The following is a 25,984-nucleotide window of genomic DNA, read 5'->3' on the forward strand; positions in this document are numbered from 1 at the left end:
ATTAATGAATCTAAAAAATTTTGGCAATCTGTGAATGACTCTATCTTGTCGCGAAATCTAATATAGAATAAGAATATTGATGAAGAAGACTCGAAAGAGAGTCGGAACGTTCAATGAGTTCTCAAGACTGTAAATAAAAAAGACATCTGTACATCAAATAGAGTTACAATTTTATTTGTTAAAAATTATATTATTATATATAAAATTAACTTGGCGCCATTTGTTGATATCAAATCTTTTATACATATATGATACATATCATTAGAATTAAGTACATAATAATGATAGTACCACTTGGGTTTTACTTTTTATTGTAATTGTAGGGATATCATTGGAATTAGTAAATAAATGTACTAGTTTAACTTTGTGCCTGTTGTTGATATCAAATCTTTTATACACTCTAATGATACATATCATTAAAGAGAGAAATAGGAATACAAATAGTCTCAATCTAGAGTGGTTGTAAATTGTGTGAGAGCGAACCAGAGCGAGAGCGCTGATCGTGAAATTTTTAAAGTGATGCGGCGTTTGTCTTACTGTCTTTCTCGCTAGTTTAAATCCGGCTCGAAGGACCAGAAAATGTGCGAGAATGCACCGCGTGGAAAGATTCGAGTGAGAGAACGGCACAAGGTGATGTGATGCACGACAGTGAAGAGAACTCCGTTTCATTTAATTTAACAAAAGAATTTTCTTTAATATAATCAGTTACAGAGTCAAAAAATATAATTAATTAAATATTAGATTAACAAAATATCAAATGCAGCCACCGTTTCCAAAATTGTATTCGGAATCGCGGTGATGGAAAATCTCGGCGATTTTCTCGGAAAGATTCGTTTTATCGCGATTTCACTAAGCGGTTAGCACGGCGATTTAACGAAGCGGTATAGTAGCGAGACTATGATTCTAAGAACTCGAAGAACTTTTAGAAGTAAGAACTCTAAGAAGTCTAAGAACTCTAAGCGGTGTAGACGGTATAAGCGGTGTAAACTATTTAAGCAATCTGCCCAATCTGCCCTGAGGACCGGCGAGATCGAAGCATTTATTGTTTCCAGTCCGGGCTTTCTTCTTGGGAGAAATCCAATTAAATATTGCCACAATCGTAATTATCACGTGGCATTGGTTGTACAAAATTGATTGGCGCTTTCGATTCTTTTCTAGCGACGTTCAACGTAACAGTCATGCGCGACAGAAAATCCGTACGCGGGATTGGTGACAGCGCGTGACGTATTCGTCGGAGCGCGGCGCTCGTGTGCGCGAATTGAATTGTTCTAGAACTTTCGATGGTCCGTTGCCGGTGCCTGTTTACGTGTTACCGAATTGTTTTGAAAAGACTACAGAACAATGAATCTCTGACTTTGATGAGGCTTAAAGTCAGGCTCGAGATGAAATCACGAGCTCGCCTTGTGCGTGCATTCAATAACAATTACTGTCGGTCGACCGAAGGAATTCTTACCTTTTTTTTGAATTACCGATCTCAAACATCATAATAAATATATGTTGCTTATTATATATTTTTGGTAATATTTTTCTGTAAAAATAATATGCAAATATCTTTAGCATCTCTAAGCCATTGTTTTTTTATAACTTGCACATCATCAATTTCAATCCAAGATGTTCCTTCTGTACATATACTTATATAATGATCCTCGTCGATACACGAACCGTAATAAAATATAGCACTCATAACTTTATATGTCTGTCCAGCTATTATTATTTTTGTTGTCGGTATACTACATAAACTAAATTTGTTTGATATCTTTACCATCTTCTGAAGAAAATGATATTAAGTGGATAATAAGTATTTCTTTTGTCGAAACTAATTTACTTTTATATAATATATTTCTTCCACAATATTCGCATAATTTATCAAATGTCTAACACCAATGTGATGAAAATGTAGATTTTATTAAGTTATCAAGATTATAACTTTTCTTCTTCAAATTGTTAATAGAAATTGAAAGAAAAATATTAGATTAGTAATAACTTTTGTATAACCACACGAATTGCAACGACAGATAAAAGTAGCTTGATGTTCTACCACACTTTTTATATAATCATATTTTGTACAAAGAACTGTAAGAAATTCTAAATGCATCGCGTTTAATAGCAACTAAAAAATACTTTCCTAAAAATTGCCGTATTTCATAAGTATTCAAATTATTCATTCCATGTTCATATCAATGCGCGAACAAATTTAGGACATCAAATTTATCATAATTTAATAATTTCTTTTTGAAAATATATAAATTCAATAAACATTGTATACTGCATTTGCATAGCATGAAACCTTATCTATATTTTTAAAATCACGTATAATTCAAGCAGTATTTCTTAATGGTGCTTTTTGACCTGATTCTTGAACGGAAGTAATTATTTTCGACAATGCATAGAACATCTTTAATTTTATGATAACGCTGTTTTGAAATAGTGATAATTCCTGATTCGGAGTCTTGTGACTCCGTTTCAATCGATTATATTCTATAATAGCTTTTTCACTAGCAAACACGGATGAAGGATCAAAATTAATTAAATGCAAACCATCAAGAGATGTTACTCGAGATAATGTAACATAAGTCTGACCGCAACTAAATATGTTACCTAAATCCATAACAGCATTTTGCAAGCTCAAACTTTGACTTTTATGAATGGTAATGCCATAACTCAGAAATAATAGAAATTGATTTCTAATAACATATACTTTATCCATTACTTGAAACTTAACACTTATTCTTTCAATGAAATACTCCAAAACAGTCGGTAAAAGAATTTTTATCTTTTCTATATAATCAGTAATTTTATCCTTCACAATTAATAAAACTATAGCAATTATACCGTTGACAAGATCCAAACTGGTATCTATATTGCGTCTTATCATAATTTTTGCTCCAATTGTAATTTTCTTTGACAGTCCAACTATTCTAGTTCATCATCATTATTTGCAAATACCTTTGTTACTTTTTTTTTCATATATGAAATACAATCAATCGTATCTTCAGCAATTAAAAGTATTTCTTTGGAAATAATACGATTTAACATTGCAGCGTTTAATTCGTTACATATGTGACAAGGTAATAAGCAAACAGTATCAGATGACAAATTATTAGGTGTACAAATAAATTTCCGCCGTTTGACAAAAGACAGTGCCACTAGCAAGCTATGGTTAAAATTGTCTGTTGTAAAACATTATATCGTAAGGTAGGACATCTGTCAACAACATAACCTTGAAATACTAGCGATTTTGTATCAGCATCATATATTTTTTTTTGTGCGAAAATGCCGAGTTTTGAACCGAATAAGCGTCATTTGCGGGAACTTTTGATTTACTTCTTTAATTTGAAGAAATCTGCAGCTAAGGCTCATCGATTGTTTGTAGAAGCATATGTGAGGCTGCCTTAAGTGAGAGAAGTTATCGTGAATGGTTTCAAAAATTTAAGAACGGTGAATTTGACGTCGAAGACAAAGAACGTAGCGGAAGGCCGAAAATGTACGAAGACGCGGAATTGGAAGCATTATTGAATAAAGATTCATGCCAAACGCAAAAAGAACTTGCACTTACATTAGGAGCGACTCAACAAGCAATTTCACATCGTTTGAAATCATTGGGAATGATTTAAAAGCAAGGGAATTGGGTTCCATATGAATTGAAGCCGAGAAACGTTGAACGCCGATTTTCCATATGTGAAATGCTGCTTGTCAGGCATAAACGAATGGGTTTTTTACATCGTATAGTCACTGATGAAAAATGGATCCACTACGATAACCCAAAGAAGAGGAAATCATGGGGATCACCTGGCCATGCTTCAACATCGACAGCCAAACCGAATATTCATGGAAAAAAACTCATGTTGTGGGATTGTGTATTTGGTGGGATCAGCTTGGTGTCGTGTATTATGAGTTGCTCAAACCAAACGAAACCGTTACTGGGGCTCTCTACCGAACACAATTGATGAGATTGAGCCGAGCACTCAAGGAAAAACGCGCCCACTACTACTCCAGGCATGACAAAATTATTCTCCTGCATGATAATACTCGACCTCATGTTGCGGCGCCGGTCAAAACCTACATGGAAACACTCAATTGGGAAGTTCTATCCCATCCGCCGTTCACTAGACATTGCCTCTTTCGATTATCATCTATTTCGATCGATGACGCATGGCCTGTCTGAGCAGCACTTCACATCATATGAAGATATCAAAAATTGGATCGATAATTGGATAGCCTCAAAAGATGAAGCGTTCTTCCAACACGTTATCCGTATGCTACCAGAAAGATGGGAAAAAGTAGTGGCTAGCGATGAACAATACTTTCAATAAAACATTATGTATCGTTCTTTCACAATAAATGCTTAATTTTTGATAAAAAACGGCGGAAACTTATTTGTACACCTAATAATAATATAAATTATACATATATTAAATGCTGCAATACCAGTAGGTGCTGCTACAGCAGTATTTTTTTGAGATTTTGTTTTAACCATAATAAATATTTAATTGTTTCAATCAAGAAATTTTTGCCAATACCTCCTTCTTCGCTAACGTATAATCGTAGTAGTGATTTACCTAATGTTACAGTATTAGTGATTCTATCAAATATTCTTCTTAATCCGCATTCAATTTTGAAATCATTTCAGATATATCGATTTCTTATTTGTCACCAAGATCTTTAAAATCTTGCATTGCATCACCAGCTTGAATATTTTGCACATCTACTGAATTATCAGGATCATCTTGAGACGTATTCTGTTTTTCTAAGTCATGGAGGTATTGAATTAATCGCTTCGCAGTTTCAAATGCATTTTTCAATTCCTCTAATTTTTCATGATACTCCAATGCTTCTTCAAGATGTAATTTGTTATTGTGAAATAATTCTGCATAAGTATCATATCCATTTTTAAGATTTTGTATTTTTCGCCATGGTTTAAACATAAGAAGTAATAAAAAAAAAAATTTTTCCGGTTGCGTATTGACATCAAATCTGTAATGATTGATAAGACATTCACATTGTCGTCGTTTCAAATAATAACCATTATTTATTTTATAATGTATACTTTTTTTACTCATTGGTTTGATTTTCGTTACATCATGCCACGAATTCATATAAAGACATTGTTTTAAGTTCTTCCGGTCTATTTGGATAATAACTATCTATTACAGATCGATAAAATATGTCGGTAGAATCTCCATCAATTTTCAATTTCTTTATAGCTTTTGACTTTTCTATATCATATCTGATTAACATCCTAACCATTTAATAGTTGTGTTTTTATCAGTTCAATGTAGAGGAATGCCTAACAACGTATCAACTGCTTCAAGAGCTCCACATTCTCTATTATTAGTGAGTCGCAAAGCAATATTCCAAAGATAGCTCGCCAATGGTTTGTTCTTATTATTTGTCCTATTAAGAATCAGATAATTCACATTTTGCTGCTTTATTCAAATACTTAGTAATATAAAACGTAAGCATTCTTGTGTTGTCACCAGTAAATTGTATATCCATATTTCCTTCCCAAGCAGTAAGAATGATGCAATTGTAATCATTTATATTCTGTTCATCATCTGTTTGCGGAAGATCATAAAGTTTGCTTTTATGTTTCAATTATTTTCTACCTATTATCGAATTTACATCTCTCAACGTGTCAATAGAAGAACAAGGAAAATCAAAAAACGACATACATGATAAGTTTTACGCCCTTTTTTTTTAGAACGAAGACAATAGTCGTTGTATATGTCGTTGATGCATATTGACTCGCCTATATAATGTTGATGAAGATTTTTCATTCAGTAATTCACACATTATATTGTAAAATAAATTTAGAAACTTCTTCCGCAGGAGATTTACCAAGAATCAGCGCATTTTTAATCCAAACTAATAGATGAAGATATTGTACGCCTCTATCTTGATATTCTCGTCGTCAGAAGTAATGTATTACTTCTTCACTCGGATGATCTTTGGAATAAATAAAATTAAGCACTTGAAACTTAATATCGAGAAATCTCGATGTTGATATAGGACCTCTAGCAATGAGAAAACATTAGTAAATAAAGAGCAATCATTAGACTTTGACGAATATATTCACCTAAGTTATTCCACAACCATTCATTAGGACTCAATGTTATAAAAAATGTTGCAGGTCCGTAATGTTGTACCATACACTCTAAATTATTTCTTGATCTACACCAATATTGTTCCGTATTTCTTAGAGTGGAAAAAATTGTATTGAAATCTGTTTCTAATAACTCTTTATGCAATTCTTTTAAATATTCTTCTAAATATTCTTTAACTGTATAACGATCTCGCAATTTAGTTACATTCAATTTATGGTAAATACCACGACTTAAATGACGATTCGCATTATTTAACAAATAAAACAAATATTGTTGATTTAATCTGTATTGCGGATGTTTAGATTTCAAACGACATTTAATAAATTCATGGTCATGAAGTTTAACCGGCCTAGTTTCATGTTGTCCATTAGTACCAAAAAGATACAAATCTGGAAAAGAGATCTAAATCTTTTTCATGGTTATCCAAAGGCAATGCTTGAATTTTTAACATTTGCTATAAAATGGTATGAATTTCATGTGACTTTTTTTCATATAGAGGAAATAGTATATTGATCATAATAACTATCATCACTCCCATCAATCTGAGTTAATAGCCTGATACTTATCGTTTAAAACTGTTTTGTTATTTTCTGTTTTTTGCATTTCAATTTTGGGATGCAATTCGTGATTGTTATGCACAGATTCTTTATCATTTTCTGTGTCTTGTATTACAAATTCCGGATTATTTAATTCCTCTAAATGTAATTCATCAGTAGTATTCGGCAATATAATATGTTTATAAAAAGTTTGTTACATTTTAACCATATTAAACCATTATATATACTTTTTTTTTATCTACCGTGTCTTCCCAAGTAATTTTGGAATTTTTCGGAACACCTCTAACTAAAATAATTTCATGATTTTTATTTATTGGATCGGTACACAATTTGTTTAATGTTTCTTGTAGAGGACGTGGTAAATAAAATGCTTTACCTTTTACTTTTTGTATCATTTTTCTTTGGGGCAATTTTTTTTAATAACAGTTCTCATCTTAATGGTTTGAAATACTTTAGCTCTTTGTATAAGCATTTCTTCGTATTGTTTAAGAGTTGCTATTTCATATGGTACATTATGTACAAAGAAGTTATTTAAAACACATACGCAAATCTCCAGCACGAAATTTTCGTTGACAATAATCATAAATATATTCTGGCTTAATATCATGTTTTTCTATATACGTCACTAAGTCTTTTAAAAATGGAGATTCATCTATTTGTACTTTCAACTTATTAAATTGAAATATATTTTTTTTATAACAAAGTCTCTCATATGATACACAAGCATATCGAGGTGTCTCATAGAACGTTTGGTATAAATCTTAAATGCTTCCTTAAATTTAGAAAACATTTCCTCCTCACTCAAACTAGTACGAGTTTGTTCATATCTATACATACGATTTGCTTTTTCTTCTGCCACAATTATAATTTTGTTTAATATTTCTAAATTAGCAGACGTTAAAGCCTTCTCTAAATCTAACATCTTTCTATAGAAATTCGTCAGTTGATAAATTAAACGTATATCTAACTATATTATATCTAACTTTTGGAAAATGAGGTGATAATAAGTAAATGGGAAGAGGTATCGCTTTGCAAAGAGTTGTATCAAATATGCGTATGGCCCAATTTCGTATTTGAATTTGTTTTTATTGTACATTTATGAATTTTTTTATACAATAACAATTCTGGTATTTTCTTAAAGGTACATATATTTATTGCTTGAAAGATTTTTTCATAACAATCAATCAAAAATGCATCAATTTTATTAATCTATCGTCGCACAACCATGATTTTTTTGCTTGTGCTTCTATCAAAGATAATATGTTTGTAATTTGACCTTCCATGTTAATTGCTAATACTTGTGATAAAGAAATAGTACGATATGTACCATCCATAAAATAATTTTTAAACAAAGCTGTTTCGATTTACTACAAAGTGCAACTAATTTTTCGTCAATTGTTTTGCATTTAGTAGCAAGAGTCAAGCAGCTTTTGATTTCTTTTTAAGGAAAGTTAATATTTTATACATATCGCGAACGTATTTATTTCAAATTTGCATACAACGACGTACAATTTTTTCGGCTTTCAATTATTTTTCAATCGTTATTTTTAATATCTAATTTATTAAAAATATTTTCAATTGCCACAGGATTATAATATTTTATATAACTTCGTGACCAAAAATTTTCATATTTTTTAATAATATTTTTATTATTAGTCAGTTTCAGTATTACGATTTTGTTTTACAAGACTAGATATTGACTCTTTTCTCATAATATCGTTTATTGTATAACCACTTACGACTATTTTGTTTTACAAAACTAAATATTGACTTTTTTTTCTCATAATATCATTTTTTGTACAACCACTTACGATTACTCACTTCTTTCATTCTATCTCGTTCGTGTTGAAAATTTGTCAAGTAACGCATTTTTTATGATTATTTTCTAATTTATCTTATCGATGACGTTTTATAGCACAATTGTTTTCTAAATTCTGTACATATCGACTCTACTTCTACATATCGACAACGTTTTTTAGCTCGATTATTTTCTAAATCTTGTGTGTATTGCTGACATTTTTTGGCACGATTTCTCTCTAAATTTTTTGATGTACATGTTTATAACATTTATTATTTTTTTCAATTTGAGAATTATTGAATAATTGTTCCATAATTTCTTTTGAAGCGCTTTGTATTAACGATATATTATTTTTTTGAGTCTGAGTATTATTGACTAATTCTTCCATAATTTCCTTTGAAGCACTTTGTGTTAACAGTATATTATTTTTTTCAGTCTGAGTATTATAGACTAATTCTTTCATAATTTCCTTTGAAGAACTTTGTGTTAACGATATAATATCATCATTTCCTAAATCTTGATTATCATATTTTCTTAATTTCTGTTCTTTTGCCTCATATTGACGCATCGTACGTTTACGATCAACTTCAGCTTCTCTTGCTCTTATTACTGCTAATGGAAATACTTTTTAAACATGTGGATATTGAGAAAAATACTCAATTACATTTGTTTCAAGAATTTTTATCAGATGCAAACGCATTAACTTGTGTTCATATGTCACTTTATCAGGCTTAATGAATAATAATGAAATCGCAAAAGCTATAGTAAAAACACCACAATCGTTATAATTCGGTTGATGGTGCATTTTAGAAAATTTAAAAGGATTTTTATTAAAGTCATATGTTGGAAATAATTTTTCTAAGAATTGCTTGTTGATTATGCAATGCAATGTTTTCGTATTCAATGAATCTTATATAAATATACTTTTTCTATCGTAACTATCGTAAATTGCAATCCAATGTCCATCTAACGAACTTGACAAATTGTGCAATATTTGTATATGTTTTGTGTCTTTTGACACAGCTTGTAGTATCTAATAACTGTATTCGCCAAGTTTCGAGTGGTTTATAATCTAAACAACTTGCTAAAAGTAGTTGAAAATAATCCATATGTTTGTCCGTTAGCCATTCATTTCGGACAATTATATTTCTTTCAACAGGTCCCAAAGTAATACCTGTTGTCTTTACCGACATTTTATGACAAATGAACAGAAAATAAATTTCTTTGAGAAATGTCTAACAATCTTTTTCTCAAACGCACCCTTATATCACCATATAATAATAGTAAGTTTGCAGGTACACATCACCCCATCTTTGCAGGCGCATAGCATCCAATCTTTATAAGCACACAGCATCCGTTCTTTACAAACGCACAACACTCTATTGATATAAAGCAACCGGATTATATCGGAATATAGAAGATTTATATTGGAGAGAGAGAAAGAGAAAGAGAGAGAGAAAGAGAGAGAGAGAGAGAGAAAGAGAGAGAGAGAGAGAGAGAAAGAGAGAGAGAGAGAATATATTAGTAGTAATAAATAATAAAATTAGATATTTATCTAGAAATTCTTCTACTGAAAGAAATACGGAAATTCTAGACAAAAGAAATAAAAATAGTGATAAAAAGAGTCATTATAAAAGTTAGTGGAAATTTTAAGAAAAGTATAATACATTAAACTTCATAAATTTAATGTACACGTTCATTACATTTAAGTAACTACTGTAACTTAATTTTGCTCATAACCACGAGCTTTATTTACATGTAAAGAAAGTTCATGGTCATATTTCTAACAGTGTAAGGAAAAAGAAATATTAAATCTAAAGAGAACATACTAGTAATTATTACACAAGGTAATCACAATTTAATCTAATGTGATTACTTTGGAAGTTTTCAAGACATAGTACTGACAGCAAATTCTTTGCTTAATCCATCAACGCGTAGAAGAACACGATTTTTTGCTTGATTCCAAGCAAAAGTTAATTTTTAACACACTAAAACATGAAACATTTTAACTTGGTAGACTAAAATTTTGAGGATCGCTTTTCACGATGACGTCGTCAGAATTTCATTTCGAAAATCATGGCGGAGTCAAAATGTCGGCCGAATTGATAAAATAAATAAATGTATACAACCTCATATCTATGATTTTGAGGTCTATATCTTTTACATTCATCGTTTTCAAAATGGCAAATCCTATATGGCAGATTATAAGCTCGGAAAATCGCTAATTTTTGTTTATCATCAGCCACAGAAAATAGATATGTGTGACCATGCATTGCTAGCGTCACATTTATCACTTGCACCAAAAATTCCAAAAGGACATTTCCCACACTCTATAGCAGCGACGATGTTTCTTACATTAAAAGCTTCAGATTCGTATTTCGCAATATCTCCGGCCGTAAGGCACGTAGAGAAAAAAATAAAAACACATATTTATACAATCGGAGTGTATCGATTAAGCGTAAATAGAACGATTCTGCCTTTATTGAGATATAATAATCTTGTCCCTCGCAATTCGCTGGTTTGCATAAAGTAGCCATAGTAGTGTCACTGCGTGTAACTTAGCGCCGAGACACTACCAGTGTCTCCAGATTTCAAGTAATATTGTACATGTAATAACTTGCCCCAGCTCTGTAACAACTTGCTCCATAGTGAGTAAGTTGTTACAATTTACCCTGATAGAAAATTTTAATTTTTAATATTTAAAAGTATAGATACAAATAAGAAAAAAATTGACTGTCTAGGTAAAGATGTACTTAAAGCAATGCATAGATATTCTTTAATTTAAATGTATACATTAGAATGGAAAAAATTGTAACAACTTTCCGCTGTTTATATGCCCAGATAGCAAAATATCTGCAGTCTTCTAGCAGACTGTCAGCATGTTTGAGCAGAAAATGATGGCAGTCTGCGTCCGCATTAGGTTTGAGTTCTATTAACATCGTCTATCGACATAATGTGAATGTCAAATTGTTGGCAGAAATTGAGCAGATCCTGCCGATTCTATTACGTTTTTTTTTAGCAATCAACAGTATTGTGTACATTTAATTCTGTAACAATTCTGTTGTTATTTTGTTGGCATAATAGCAGACATTTAAAAATTCTACTTTCTACAACTTGGTTATCTGGATGGTTATATACGTGTCCAGCATTGTTGTTTATATAAAAGTGTTTAAAAAAAAATGAAAATACGATTTTGTTACTTATGCCATCGTATGCACACACTCGAGGTACACTGCGAGAGATATTCTCTACCTCGCTGTCTTCGCACACACCCTACACTCCCAAAAAGAAGCTGCGTTAGCAATATAGGAGTTACATATGATCAGAGTACAGTTTATGAGTTCGCCATGGATAGGGTAGAAAGAAATAAGTCATTTTGATTATCACTAACATATCATCACTAACATTTAATTTGATTATCTTAGCAATATTACAAATTTGATTTGTACCAACTTGATTTGTATTTAACAATTATATGTTTATCGATTTCAATACTAGAATTTTGCTCGATTTTACAAAACTATACTTGGTCGCGTTTCGTGTGATAATTAGAACTTAGGCATTTAGGTTCGTAAGTCTGTAGATGCATACAGGCGTAGTTTCGGGTAACAAGTGATAATTTGACTCTGCCATGTACACAACAGCATACGTTAATATATAATGCCTGCTTGAGTTTCTTGATGTAGCTTGAATTTGTGATGATCGCTTATTTGGAAGAAACATTGACCAAAATCAATTGTTCGAGCTGATTCCAAATTCGAGCTGGTTCCAAAGCCTTTAAAATTAATTCTGTGTTTTTTTTTATTAAAAATGAAATTTTTATATAAGCAATTTATATAAGCAAAATTTTTTAAAATATTTTTAAAAAATTGTCACTATTGAGATTTGAATCAGCGATCTAGAGTCATAAGAGTGTCTGACCAGTTTTACAGTTTCATATCTCCTAAACTATTGAGTGTCTGAGCAAACTGTAAAATACGTGTTGATTTTTTTTCGATGTTCAACCTACTGGCAACAGTTTAGAACAATCAAAGAAAAACACCTCACGTTGTTCCCTTGTAAGCGTTGATCTTCATAGAAGATCCCCCGAATATTATTGTGGAACTCAGATTGAACCACTGAACTAGCAAACTGACAGATGATATAGTTGAGTGACGACAGTTTTCTTTTTTCTGTACTATGCGCTTTCGTGAGCCTGTGTTTATACCCAGAAAAAAACTATCTTATTCTTTGTTTATGATCGATTAATATATTGTAGTGTCATGTGGATGATGTGATTTTTTTCTTAGAGCTGTCGGGTACAAAATCGTTGTCAATCACGAATGCGCTGTCGAGAAGTTGTATCATAAGATAAATAACAATCGCTAGATTTACGATTTTTAAGGCTATCGGAAGATCGTTGCTGAGTGGCTGACAAGTTTTATATCGTAAAACTAAATAATTATCGAAAGATTTATTTTTCTTACACCTATATATTTTTTATAACTATAATATATTAAAGAACCGTATATGTGTGATAACACAAATTATAGAAATCAATGCCTTAAACGGATCTTAAATGCTTGTAAATGATTTTTCGATCTTAAAACATTAACTCTACTAAACTACCGCAGTAATATCGCGAGTTAAATTGATTAGCAATTTAATAATTTGATGCTTTTTCGCATCTTCGAACGATCTTAATAATACTGAGTGACGTATTAAAATCTGTAAATAATTAATTCTTATCTGGATCTTAAATGTTTTTACGTCGTCTAAGTAGACGTTGTTTCTTCATATGCCAATTATTGCGAAGAATATTACTAAGGCTCTTAAGACTATATCACTCAATATTATTAAGATCGTTCGAAGATCAAATTATTACATTACTAGTTAATTTAACTCGTGATATTAATGCGATAGTTTAGTAGAGTTAGTGTTTCAAGACCGAAAAATTTCGGCGCGTTTCAAAGGATTACATACATAGTATTGTAATAATATATTATATATGTAATAATATATATATAGTATTGTAACAATAAATTCACACGGAATCGTACAAGTATTTAAGATCCAGCTAGACCGTTTAAGGCATTGATTTTTATATTTTTAATTATCGATAACTTCTTAGAGTTATCAAATGAGATAATCACCGATTGTGAATGATGCTGGATAACGATAAGCAGACAACTTACTCTTAAAACGTGGGGTTAATTAATTTTATGATTTAGCGCGACCTGGCGCTTGCTTTCTTACGTTTAGAGTGGAATCTTCGTCAAGCTTAAGTGACAGCTTTGGTATTCACTATTGCATGACATAGATATTTTTCTATGTGCTATCTTTTCCTTTAAAAAAAAATCTCTCATAATCTGTTTATTTTTAATAGATTGTATTTCCATTTCTTTATTGCTTCCAACTACGCATTAGTCGTATTTGATATTTTTTTCCTGATTGACATTTACACATATAAATCCTTTTATAGCTATAAAAAAAAGAAAAATTTTTTAAATTGTTAACCGATGACTGCACCCGATCCTCACAAATGCTATCAAGAGTCGCGACAATAAACAAATTCTTTTGAAACAAAAAAATCGTGGAGTCTGCAGAATTGTAATACAAATTTAATAATTAGAACGAAATTATCACCATCCGAATTACTTGAAACAATCCCTTTAATGTGAATTTAAGTCATCTTCTCATGAGTTTGTATAAATAAAAGTTCTATATCATCATATCCAGTCCAAAAAACTAAAGTAAAATCATACGTATAACTTTTTTGTTGCATTTTTTTAGATTTTTAGATAAAAATCATCTCATTTTACTCAATGTTCTTTCATATCCTGTATAATTAATCTATACCAGTTTGATTTTTTACTGTAACCTTTAATATTAAGTAAATTATTGTCATTGTTTAAACATTTTATTGTTTCATTACACACATATTTTCCTTCATAATAGGGTACAGATCCTACCACCTTTGAGCTTGTTAAAAAAGTACAGATTCTACAAGAACGTATTTTGAAAATGTCCACTGACATAATTCAGAAAGAAAGGAAGCTAAACGATACTGAAAAATTATATATGAATCTTCGTGACGTTTTGTCAAAGCAACCAAATTTGCAGAAAGAGACAAGCTTAAATAAGGTTCAAAATATCTTACGTAAAAGGGGAGAGAAGATCAAGGTAAGTAGTGAAATTTACAAAAAAGGTTTGATTAACTGAGAATTCTCAAAAATTAAGGGGGGAAACTCAAGTAAGTAGCTAAAAGTTTATCAATTTTCGAGAATTTATTGTAAAGAATGTATTAAATCAATCTTTCTGAAACCGTCAGCATACTTTGTTATTTAATTATAGATTTGAAAAAAATTTTATTTTCATAATATAAGTACTCGTATAATTAAATATTAATATTATAAGGATGTATGTCCAACTATTAAAAGAAAAGGGTGCCTCGCTTCGTAGAGTGTAGGAACAGACTAGGGACTGCTATGCTTATCTGAAATGAAAAATTGGAATTCAAAATGGAAATGTTAGTTAATGAATATACGCTCAACATGAACCTATTTTTAAGTTAAAAAAGGCAAAAATATAAAATAGTAACATTTAAAAAAAGATACGTTTTAAAATAAATAGTATTAAAAAAACAACTATTTATTTCAAAAACATTTATTTAAAAACAGATTCATGCTGTGAAGTAGATGTTATAGAATATGTGTACGCAAGGAGAAGTTCGTTGTTTAAAAATTGTTTGAGTTACATTTCACGCCGCTCGAAAAGTGTCGTTTCGAGAAAAACACATAATTTTTAAAAAAATAACATTTTTTGGAAACTTACAATTGTTTTATGCTAATCTGCAATGCCAGGTCTATACATCAATCCTTCTTCCTCAAAATGTAATAATAAAGCCACTTGTTGGCTTTATTAGTCTTTTCGAGCAACTATAAAGGAACTGACTGGAAGGGCGATGCGTGTTTAGACCTGCGGAAACCGCTCGGCACAGCGCGCCGTCGCCACTAATACGTATAGCTGTATAATTGCCTTAAATTTTCGAATTCAGTTCTACGGCTTTGATATTTTGTTCTATATGTTACATACTATTGATTCATGAAAAAAATTTCGAATTTTTTCAACTTTCTACATGAGTTTTCCCCCTTAAGCATATGTACACCTAATCACATAACAATTTTCTATTTCAGCTGAGAAATAATATTACAGATGAAAATATATCTCTCAAATCTATCTAATTTTTTCTAAAAAATTAAGAAATTTAAAAAAATTAAGGAACTTAGAAAAATACTTTCTAATGATGCTTGAAAGTCACAGTTCCATTAGCATTAGTATTATGCAAGGTGTCTTATGGATGACTAAAATCTCTTGAATGTTGTTCAGGATCATGTCCTGAATAATATTTATTAAGATCAAGGTCATTAGAGATTGTTTTTTATTTTCATTTTTATATACAAATAAATTTTAAGTGTAGCATTGAAACTTTGATCTTAGCGAATGTTATCTATTTACAAAAATCAATGTGATTGTGACCTGACCTTGGCAACGTCACACAAGATCAAACTGATAAGTTCAGTAAATAGATCTTTTTGAACCCTACAACTTTATCTGAAACACTTTTCTGTGTGTTAAACTTATTATTGTGATTAAAAAGTATCCGAATTTCATTTTTTTTAAATTACGGAAAAACTAAATCAAATTTGTTTGCTTTGCAAGTAGGTATATATGTCCTTCACATTTGGTAAAAAAATCATGATATTCCTTCAAGTTGTTTGAGAATGACAGTTATTTATGTCAGTGAAGATTTTTATGCGCGGCGATTTTTATTGAGCAAAAATTTTGTTTGAAATTTTGCGTATATTTTACGAACAAAATTTTGTTTACAAATTCAATAAGTTGCAATCATCGTCAAAAGCTTTTTGTAACATTTTGAATGCGTTTGTGAACGAAATTTCATTTGTAACTCAAAATTTCAAACAAATTCTTTGCTCGATAAAAATCGCCACAAAAATCTTTACTGACGTAAACAACTATCATTCTAATCATTCTCAAACGGCTTGAAAGAACGCACATGATTTTCTTACCAAATGTGAAGGGCATGTGTATCAACTTAGCAAAGCAAATGGATTTAATTTATAGTTTTCCCTCAATTTAAAAAAAATAAAATTCGGATATTTTTTGATCACAGTAGTATTTTAGAGGTATTCAGATGTCCTGATCTTTTTGGGACACTCTTATATACTCAGTGTTTCAGATCCATCCGTACCACCCTTTTATCTTCGCAGGATAAGATCCAATTGTATTCAGACAAAAGTTGTAGAGTTCAAAAAGATCTATTTACTGATCTTATCAGTTTGATCTTTGGTGGCGTTGCCAAAGTCAAGTGAAGGTCACATCGATTTTTTAAAATGCACAATACTTTTAATCTAATAACTAGTGTCAAGAGCTTTTCAAAACGCTATAATAAAATTATTTTTCAATAAAGTATTTTTTAAATTATAAGGCTTGAAAATTACAGTATTATTAGGCATTAGCATTACGCAAGGTGTCCGACCAATAGCTAAAATCTCTTGATAACATTTATCAAGATCAAGACCATTTGAGATTATATTTTCATATTTCGGAGAAATGAATCTTTAGTGCAAAAATGGAAATAAGTGAAATAATTTCCAATGGTTTCGATTTTGACAAATATTATCCTGAACGATATGATCCTGAACAACATTCAAGAGGTTTTAACCTCTTTCGACCGGACATTACGCGTAATGCTAATGCCGGCAATACTGTAACTTTTGTATCTTATAACTCGAAAAGTACTAAATAAAAAATATTATAGTGTTTTGGAAAGATCTCGACATTGTCTATTAGATTTTGGGATAAAAAATAGGGTGTTCCATTTAAAATAATCAACGTGACCTTGACTTAATCTTGGCGACGCCAGCTAAAGTCGAACTATTAAAATCAATAAATAGATCTTTTTAAACTCTACAACTACTGATAAGATCAATAAATAGATTTTTTTAAAACCTATAACTTTTGTCTGAACACTTTTATAATTGGATCTTAACCTGCGAAGTTAAAAGGATAGTCCGAAATATGTATATATAAATATGTATATCCGACATATGTATATATGTTAATTGTATAATAGGTTTTGGGGACTTTTATTAACACATTGTTTTTTTAGTACATATTATACATAAAAGCGGAATCACTCACTAAAATATATATATAATGCGTCCTTTTTATTTGTACAAATTTGTATTAAATGTATAAGACAGTGTTACTTTCGAAGACTATGTACATTTGTACATACATTTGCAAATGTATATCGTTTCAGGGACATCTACAAATATATAGTTTTCTAGTATCTATATGTATTATATCTGATGAGTTATGTTGTGTAAAGTCGCTCTATGGGGCAATTTCAGGGGACCTTTTTGATTATTAATATTGCAATTAAAAAAATATCGCGATTTATAGTATTTTAGCTGTAATTTCAACATATCAAGAGTACAGCAATGAAAAGCATAGGCAATAAGAACAGGGAATAAGAATCCGGTAAAAAATTTTTTATACATGAATATATAAATATATATAAACATACATAAATATTCATAAACATGTATAATCATATATGAAATATGTCCATACATGTTCATACATCCTTTTTTCTTTTTTAAAATTACTCTTTAATGTAATAAAAACAATAATAACAATGTTGAAACATAAAAAATAATTAAAGCAGACAAAAATTGCCAAGTAAGAGCCAACGCGGTTAATAGTGCACAAACAAAAATTTTATTATTATTTAACTAATGTGTATATGTTTCGACCAACGATTTCGAACCTTTTCAATGCAAATATAAAAATACAAGCTATTACTAATATAAAAATAACGAATGCCAGCGTATGTCCTATAGTTATCTACATATAAACAGCGCATAATATATTGCATAATGGTTATCTAGTTATTATAAAAGTCAGAGTTGTAAAAAGGCAGAAGCCCATATTTAAGGTGTTGTATATGTAGTCAATTGTTAAATAAACTAACAAGCGCTAGTCATTATATAAGTAATATGCCTTCGACCCATGTATCGTCGACTAACCATCACATATTAATCTAAAACTAGATTCTAATAAGTATTGAAAGAAAGTGGAATTTCATTGAACAGAACAGTAACCTACCAAAATCGAAATTTTTGATAGTCATTAATCTGGTGCTGAACTCTATTTATTTTTTGTTCAACAACAAATTTTACAAACAACTATTTAATATCCTTATGGGGTCACTTCTCTCACCAGTAATTGCAGAAATTTTGTTACACTTAGAATCTATTTTGTTAGGAAAATTGCGGTTTACACCTTCTTTTTATTTTTGATACGTGGACGATATTGCATTCATTGTTCCATTAGAACACTTAGAAGAATTTAACAATTACCATCCGAGACTCAAATTCACGTTGGAACTAGGAGGCAACAAATTAAATTTTTTAAATACTTCATTAATAGTGGTTGACAACGTTTTAACTTATGACTGATATCACAAATTTTCATTTTCATGTAAATACATTAATTTTCATTCTAATTATCCTAATTCTGAAAAAAGGGCAATTATAATGAGATTAGTGAATAAAATTGTTTTTCTCATCCTGAACTCCATGAAAAAAATTTCTAACTAATAATTGATTTATTGTTAATGAATGATTACTCTTTATTTTTATTTTCAAAACAATCGAGAAAAGAATTTTGATTAATTTACAAAGATACAATAACAATAATCCTAATGCCAATCATCGTAAAAAAACCACTCCGACATCTGGAAAGAACTTTTTCATTCTATCTTTTATACCTGGTCTTTCGTACAAATTAACAAAATTTCTGGAAAACTTTTTACTTATAATAGCTTATTTCGGTATGGATAAGTTGAATAGATACATCAAAACTATAATACAAAAAGGTAGACTTTGGAAGGAGTGCAGGTGTATCAAAATAATTGTAGTGAATGCAACGCATCATATGTGGGACAAACTCGCAGATTATTGAAAAGTAGAATCTCGGAACACAGAAATCATATAAATCGAAACACGAATCAACAATCAGTGATTATAGACCATAGACTTGACTGCTCACATCATTTTAATTGAAATAATGTGGTAATCTTGGACGTGGAAAAAAATTATAATAGACGCTTAATTTCGGAAGCGATTCAAGAAACAAATTCTAAATCTACAAATAAAATCGAACTTTCTTGGCACCCATTATTATAATATTGTCAAGAAAAATTATGTTGCTTCTTAACCTATCATTAGTATAAGAACATTTGTTTAATTATTACTTTCTCGTTGTCATTGTTGCTCGAACTTTCAACGGACACAGTCACGAATTTTTATTTGGCATTAATATACTTCTCACTTGACACAGTAGCATTATAACTCTCCGTATTATTTTCACGTAAGTTTAAGCTATTGTATGTAATCACTCGATTTTGTAATGTTATCACTCGATTTTGAATTATATGTTTGTTTTCTGCATTATTTTATTTTTGACATAATTCAATTTTTTATATTTGATTCTATTCAATTTTTGTTTGTATATTACACTTAGCGATCATGTATTGTATTTCGTATGTATACCACGTATATCTACCACGATTCTATTTTATACTGATTCCTTCTTTGCGCTCGGTTTTCACATTATTCGGATAGTTTTAGATTAATTTGAGATGGCTTGTCCTACTGACGATGCATCGGTTGAAGGCATATTACTTGTATAATGACTGGCGTTTATAGATTGGTTTATCTAACAATTGACAATTGCTGACAATATCTTAGTTATGGATTTGTTCCTTTTTACAATTCTGATTTTTGTAATAACTAGATGACCATTATGCAAGATATCATGCGCTATTTGCATATAACTATAGAATATTTATTGTTTTTATATATTAGAAATAACTTGTATTTTTGTATTTGCATTGAGAGACAAGGATCGAAACCGTTCGTCGAAATGTATGCACGTTAGTTAAATAATAATAAAATTTTTTTGTGTACTGTTAACCGTTAGTTCTTAATTGGCAATTTTTGTCTTCTTTTTGTGTTAGATTTATTTTTAGAACCGTATTTATCATTATTTATATTAAAGAGATAATTTTTAAAGTTTGGTTTAGAAAAAAATAAGTTTGAAAAAAATGTAATAAAATTGCTCATACATAATTATGCAATTTTGTATATAATTATAGATAAATAATTTTAAGGCTAATTAGAGTTAATGTCGATGAAGGTGCTAGAGATTAAATTTCAATCCAAAAATTAATTTCAATAATGTTTAATCTTCTTTGTTAAACATTTTGGCTCTCTTTTATTAGACGATATCATGGCAACTCCTATTGATTCGATAGAAAATATTTTGACTGCGTTCAATTCATTTCTCGCTAGATTACAGTTCACATTAGAGAATGAAGGAGATGCTATAAACTTTTTGGATGTGATAATCATTAAGAATAAGAGTTATTTAAAATTTGACTGGTATCATAAACCGACTTATTCGGGGCGTTAATTGAATTTTTTATCCTCACATCCAATATCACCGAAAAAAGGGATAATTATGGGAACGACTGATAGAGCAGTATTACTATCGGAACCAAAATTCCATCAAAAATTCCAAAAAATTATTAAGCTTGTAATATTAAGCTTCTAAGAAATGACTACCCAATAAGGCTACCAATATTTCGACACTATTTCCACAAGACAAAAATGTTTACTTTCCACGAGACAAAAATGTTTACTTTCGTGTTCCTGTAGAACAAAATTCTTTGATTGTTAATAATTTGAAAGAGGTTCAGAGGACTCCTTTTAATACCTTACACACAAACGACGACTGAAAAATTTTTATAATATGTAAATATGTAATAATATGTAAAAAAGAAAAATTAAAACCAGCATTTTATAATAATTTAACAGGTTTATCAAAATCTAAAAGGACATTTTCTCAAAAAATCAGGACAAAAATCCAATAGATGTATAAAATAGCATGTAAAGACTATAACGTGTCTTATGTGGAACAAACCAATAGAAAATTAATTACAAGAATTGCGGAATATTGCAATCATCAAATATACTAATGTACAATCTGTGATTACAAATCATAGAATTGAATAAAATCATGATTTTGACTGCGAAAATGTTTAAATATTGGATAATGAGAGAGATCTCCAAATAAACAATTAGTTCCAAAAAAGCGCACATACATATGCAAAAGAATGGTTTGAATTTACAATCAGACTGGTGGATTACATCATGCGTATGCCACAATGTTAAGGAAATTGACCAATTAATTCGTTTCTTTAAAATTTCTTGTGTACACATTTCATTACTTTACTCTTTCTTACCAATATATTCTATACATATATTAAGTTTATATCTTATTAAATTGTATTTTCAATGTAACATGTAATTGTTTTGTTTTGGTATCTGTCGAGGTATCTGTCTTTTAATTGAAATTAGACGCTTCTATCTGAGCAATACATTTGAAATTTTAATCATTATTAAAATGGATAATAAATTAAAAATTGTTTAAATTATAAAATAATTTGACGTTAATTGTTAATGGAAACTTCCAAAGCTTCATGTCACGTTTGAGAAGGATTTATGAGAGGGATGGGTGTGTTGGAACGAAGGGTGCGCGTGGGGTGAAACCAAGGCATATAAACTTCATTGATATTTTTTTACCCGTGTTTTCAGCGCCTCTACAAAGCGTCAATGAATCGAATTAAAAATCAATATATGGCTCCGAGCCGCTTAATGGCACTACTAAGTAATTTTCGAATTGTTGGACAGCAACTATAACATTTTTGACAAAGTGTTTATGGCATACTCGTAAATGTTTTATTTCATTTTCCTCAGTAATATTTAATTGTAAAGCTTTCAGCCATTGTCTACAGCGTTGTGCATTTTTAGGAAATAAATGCGAAGGCACTTCCCAATCTGATGTACAACCTTGTACACAGCACGCTCTCATTATTTTTAGCAATATAATACAATAATATTATTAACTTTTTATTAAATTTTTCTTCGATCTGCTTTAACTTGCCTCGAACTTAAAGAAATATGGATAAATGCAGTCACAGTCATATACACAGTGAAATGGTCGCAGCTAGTCGCAGTCATATTGATTTTTAATTCGACTTCATAGACACTTTGTAAACGCGCTGAAAACACGGGTGAGGAAAATACAATGGAGCTTATGTACTCTAGATGAGACCTTGATTTCAATAATTATGAAGTCTGGCCGCTATAAAAAAATTTCGAGTTCTTATGATTGTAGCTATTCTGATCTTATCAATCCACAATTAATTATTGGCCTTCTTGTTCCTTTCGGGATCTCCTCAGAATAAACGCATTCCACACCAATAAGAAGCAGGAAGCAGCTCCTTTGTTTTCTCTTTTTATATTATGGCTCATCATTAGAGTCCTGTAGTGAAGGGAGGGAGAGAGGGAAATATGAATAATTTAACTCGATTTTAACACTTAATAATTTTTATTTTAATGTTACAACTTTCCACGTTAGTGATGCCCGGGGCTTCCGTGTTCGGCTTCCTTTTACTCATAAGGAATTTTTCGTCATTTGATTTAGCTATAATTATTATGAAACGACCATTATTGTATGTATTATGGGTATTCCAAACACGACGCTTTAGATAATTTATTCTATAATTTATCTGATAGTATTTAGTACAATAATCTATTGAACAAATTTATATTTCGACAATTACGTATATTTAAAGATATTTAAAGATAGGTTCTGAACAGGACCTTTTGTTTAGAGAAGAAGTTACATCCTCATTTATTTTTGTTAATTATCAGCGAAGGGTTAATCGGCGCAAGCGCAATTCTCTTGGCAGTTAAGAGTTCAAGCGGCTCATCTTGGAGCACGTGAATCCTGCGCGGCCTATACGTCGACGCAATTATAGCGGGTGTGCACCTTGAACGCGACTATATTCATGTATGCATTATACTGGCTGTAGGTATAATGTGAACTACGAGTGGAGAAAGATTTTTCCTACTCAGACGTTACAGTTGAAATTTTAATCACTATTAATAAGTTAAAAATTATTTAAATATTAAAAAGTAATTTGACGTTAGTTGTTAATGGAAACTTCCAAAGCTTCATTTAAATGTTGAATTTCCCGTTTGAGGTGAGTTACTTGATTTAGTTTGAAAAAGATTATGCGTTTCGCAGATTTCCTCCAGGTATCCAGATCCATTCTTGAAATGTCACGAACTTTGCAGTCCACTTCATCAAGGAGAGCAGCAGCCTGATACTGAGCTGTTGTTCCAGACCGTTCCTTTTATATTACACTACTTATTGGAGTGGTGGGAGAAAAGAAGAAAATTGGGGAGGGGGGGAATGTGGAGGAAATTGGTCTTCAATAATCGAAGCAATCATTGTAATACTATAATTACGTCGTAATTATAGTTAACATATTATGTGTATATTCTACAATAATATAATAAGCAATAATATAGTAAGCAATTATTATAATACTGTAATTACGTCGTAATTATATTGGGAATAAGTTTCCGCCCATTGCAGAAAGATGTCGTTAGTAGCATTGCTCGTGTGTTTGATAGAACGGCAAGACATGTTTTTGAAAGGTGTGTGTCCAAACTTTTGAGCCCAATAGATGGCACTCGTTCGAAGCGTAACAAAGAGTAACTTTTTTTGCGTTGAAGATGTCGGAATTTATTCCAAAAAAGCAACATTTGCGGAAAGTTTTACTCCATTATTTTATTTTAAAGAAAAGTGCTGCGGAAATGCATCGTTTGCTCGTAGATATTTACGGTGAGCATGCTCCATCGAAAACTAGTTGTAAAGAATGGTAAGGAATTCGGCGATTCAACAGTGGTGATTTTGACGTGCGTGACAAAGAATGCGAAGGTGCACCGAAAAAATTTGAAGATGCAGAATTGCAAGCATTACTCGAAGAAGATTCGTGTTTATCGCTCGATAGGTTGGCAAAAGAGTTAAATGTTGATAGATCTACTGTTGGAAAACGTCTACACGCAATGGGAATGGTGCAAAAAGAAGGAAATTGGGTATACATACAAATTGAAAAAGAGAGACATGGAAAGACGTTTGGTCATCTGAGAGATGCTTCGTCAATAACAACAAAGGAAGAGTTTTCTACATCGTATCGTAACTGGCGATGAAAAATGGATCTACTACGATAACCCTAAACGCTTAAAGGCATGGGTGATGCCAAGTGAACCAGGTCCATCAACGCCAAAACGAAATATCCATGCTTCGAAGATTATGTTGTGCATCTGATGGGATCAAAGAGGTATTATATATTATGAGCTGCTCAAACCGTCCGAAATCATCACTGGCGATCGTTATCGGCTACAACTGATACATTTAAACCAAGCTTTGAAAGAAAAACGACCGGATGAATGGGACAATAGGCACAACAAGCTGATTCTGTTACATGACAACGCTAGGCCACATGTTGCAAAACCGGTCAAGAAATACTTGGAAGGAGTAAAGTGGGAAATTCTGCCCCACCCGCCGGACATTGCCCCTTCAGATTTTCATTTGTTCCGATCCATGCAGTCGGCCCTTTCTGGAGAACGATTCAATTCTTATGAAGGTATCAAAAAATGGCGTGATGAATGGATCGCTTCAAAAGAACCAGATTTTTTTCATTCGAGGAATCCGTTTATTACCGGAAAGGTGGGAGAAAGTTGTCGCTTCCGAAGAAGCATACTTTGAATAAACTCACTTATATAGATTTGTTTAAATAAATACATCTTTTTCATTTAAAAATGGCGGAAACTTATTCCCATACCCAATAATTACTTATTTGAAGTACTAATTGTAAGAGTACTGAACAACAGTGCTTTTAATACTTATTGTTAAAATAAGTAATTAATTATTGTCTTTCAATATTAGTCAATATTAGATTTCTATAAAGGTATAATGCCATTACTTCTCAATTCATGCTCTGTAAATATAAAAATAAATTTAATAATATAAAATTATTATTTCCTGTTGTAACGTTTTTTCGTGTAGGTATTTTTAAAGATATTAGAGGTTTAGTTGGTTATCGCTGTGTTTTTATTCATTGCTAATGCCGACGTTTTTTAAAGCTTTCATTTTATCAGGGCGAGGTCACTGATATGATACGTCTTATTAATGCGATGTTATGCAAAAATCGATTAGGAACAAAGATTTGCTCCTATGTGCAATAAGTCAGCATATGCAGCATTGATTGTGCATAGTCAGTTGATTTTGCTATGGAAATAACGTGCAAGTGCGGTGCTTCATATAAATTGAAAATGGATAAAATGTGCAACTGTGAAACTTATGAATATAAATTTGAAGTAACCTGTAAATGGTACTTCTTATGAACTCATAACAAAAAAAAGATACTTATTTCATTATTAATAATTATAATTTATATTGCATTTATCATTAATATATTATATGTTTTTGATACACTTTCCTTTCTACTTATTAATTTATAAAAAAACATTATAATA

General features: G+C 30.8%; 1 protein-coding gene and 4 pseudogenes across 2 annotated transcripts in view; 1 reads left to right on the top strand and 4 right to left on the bottom strand.

The window, feature by feature from the left end:
- Positions 1-25,984, top strand: part of LOC105148625 (cilia- and flagella-associated protein 58) — a 550,890-nt gene that overhangs the window by 490,368 nt on the left and 34,538 nt on the right. For both annotated transcript variants that reach the window (XM_087406699.1, XM_087406698.1), the window contains one exon: positions 14,397-14,621. In XM_087406699.1, coding sequence (XP_087262825.1) covers positions 14,397-14,621 — 225 coding nt within the window. The remainder of the gene's footprint in view (positions 1-14,396; positions 14,622-25,984) is intronic.
- On the bottom strand, positions 1,270-4,039 carry LOC147909650 (uncharacterized; annotated as a pseudogene).
- On the bottom strand, positions 3,255-5,793 carry LOC147909651 (uncharacterized; annotated as a pseudogene).
- On the bottom strand, positions 7,189-8,294 carry LOC147909652 (uncharacterized; annotated as a pseudogene).
- LOC147909653 (uncharacterized) lies at positions 7,998-14,320 on the bottom strand (annotated as a pseudogene).

Source organism: Acromyrmex echinatior, chromosome 5, assembly GCF_024713525.1.
Source record: "Acromyrmex echinatior isolate Ae372 chromosome 5, ASM2471352v2, whole genome shotgun sequence".
NCBI lineage: Eukaryota > Metazoa > Arthropoda > Insecta > Hymenoptera > Formicidae > Acromyrmex > Acromyrmex echinatior.